Genomic DNA, 1,216 nt, shown 5'->3' on the forward strand with positions numbered 1-1,216 from the left:
AATGCCTAAGGCGCAGCCTGAGGCAATATGCAAATTTTTATTTGCCCTGGGGCGTAGCCTGAGGGCAAAGCCTGGGGCTATATTTTGAAAATTTCAAAAATTTCGAAAAATTGCCTGAGGCATAGCCTGAGGCGTAGCCTTAGGGCATAAAAAAATTTGCATATTACCCCCAGGGGATTAAAAATTTGCATAAATCTTTCCTGAGGGCAAATATGGTGCAATAAAACGCCTGAGGCATAGCCTGAGGGGATATGCAAATTTTTATTTGCCCTGGGGCGTAGCCTGAGGGCAAAGCCTCGGGCTATATTTCAAAAATTTCAAAATTTTCGAAAAATTGCCTGAGGCATAGCCTGAGGCGTAGCCTTAGGGCATATAAAAATTTGCATATTACCCCCAGGGGATTAAAAATTTGCATAAATCTTACCTGAGGGCAAATATGGTGCAATAAAACGCCTGAGGCATAGCCTGAGGCAATATGCAAATTTTTATTTGCCCTGGGGCGTAGCCTGAGGGCAAAGCCTGGGGCTATATTTTAAAAATTTCAAAATTTTCGAAAAATTGCCTGAGGCATAGCCTGAGGCGTAGCCTTAGGGCATAAAAAATTTGCATATTACCCCCAGGGGTTTAAAAATTTGCATACTGCATAAATAAGATCGCTGCAGGCTATCAAATTCACTTACATCTGACACCTGACTTTTAATTACACCTACCTTTACTACTTACCTGTATCCTCTTCCAATTGACTTACCTTATGCTTGTGAACCATGTTGCGCTCTGAATCCCGATCTAAACTTTGATCTTACCAGAATTCCTTAAAATTAAATCTTACCTACTACCATCACGATTGCAAAAGGACAAACACCAACCTGAAAGTGAAACTTCTCACTTCAAAATAAAAAATACAAAAGTAAAATGAACGTACGAGTTACTAAGGCGAATATCCAACTATACCAGTACAAACTAGGCAAAACTTGATGGCAAATAATACACAAACATTCATAGAAACTACTTGCTAGTTAAACGCTGTTTGATTGCTGTCATTCTGATGTTACGCTAAAACATTCAGCAGCACCGCAGTGACCACTTCCACTGATGGACATTTTTGACCTTGACATGCCGTGACAATGCATCCTAAAAATTTATAAAAAAATTGATGTTAACAACTTAAAAAATTGAAAAATTACGAAATACTGATGTTTGCAATGCCACATTTGAA

At 38.9% G+C, this 1,216-nt stretch overlaps 1 protein-coding gene across 1 annotated transcript; it reads right to left on the reverse strand.

Annotated features, from left to right (window-relative positions):
* Positions 1-163: 163 nt before the first annotated feature.
* Positions 164-1,131, reverse strand: Tsp_16117 (hypothetical protein; the record flags this gene model as incomplete). The annotated part of the gene is made up of 5 exons (XM_003370401.1): positions 164-301; positions 425-525; positions 724-786; positions 830-866; positions 1,061-1,131. Coding segments are annotated over 5 exons (410 nt in total), but the record flags the coding sequence as incomplete, so codon positions are not given.
* Positions 1,132-1,216: the final 85 nt, after the last annotated feature.

This window comes from Trichinella spiralis, assembly GCF_000181795.1.
Source record: "Trichinella spiralis strain ISS 195 chromosome Unknown Scfld812, whole genome shotgun sequence".
Lineage (NCBI taxonomy): Eukaryota > Metazoa > Nematoda > Enoplea > Trichinellida > Trichinellidae > Trichinella > Trichinella spiralis.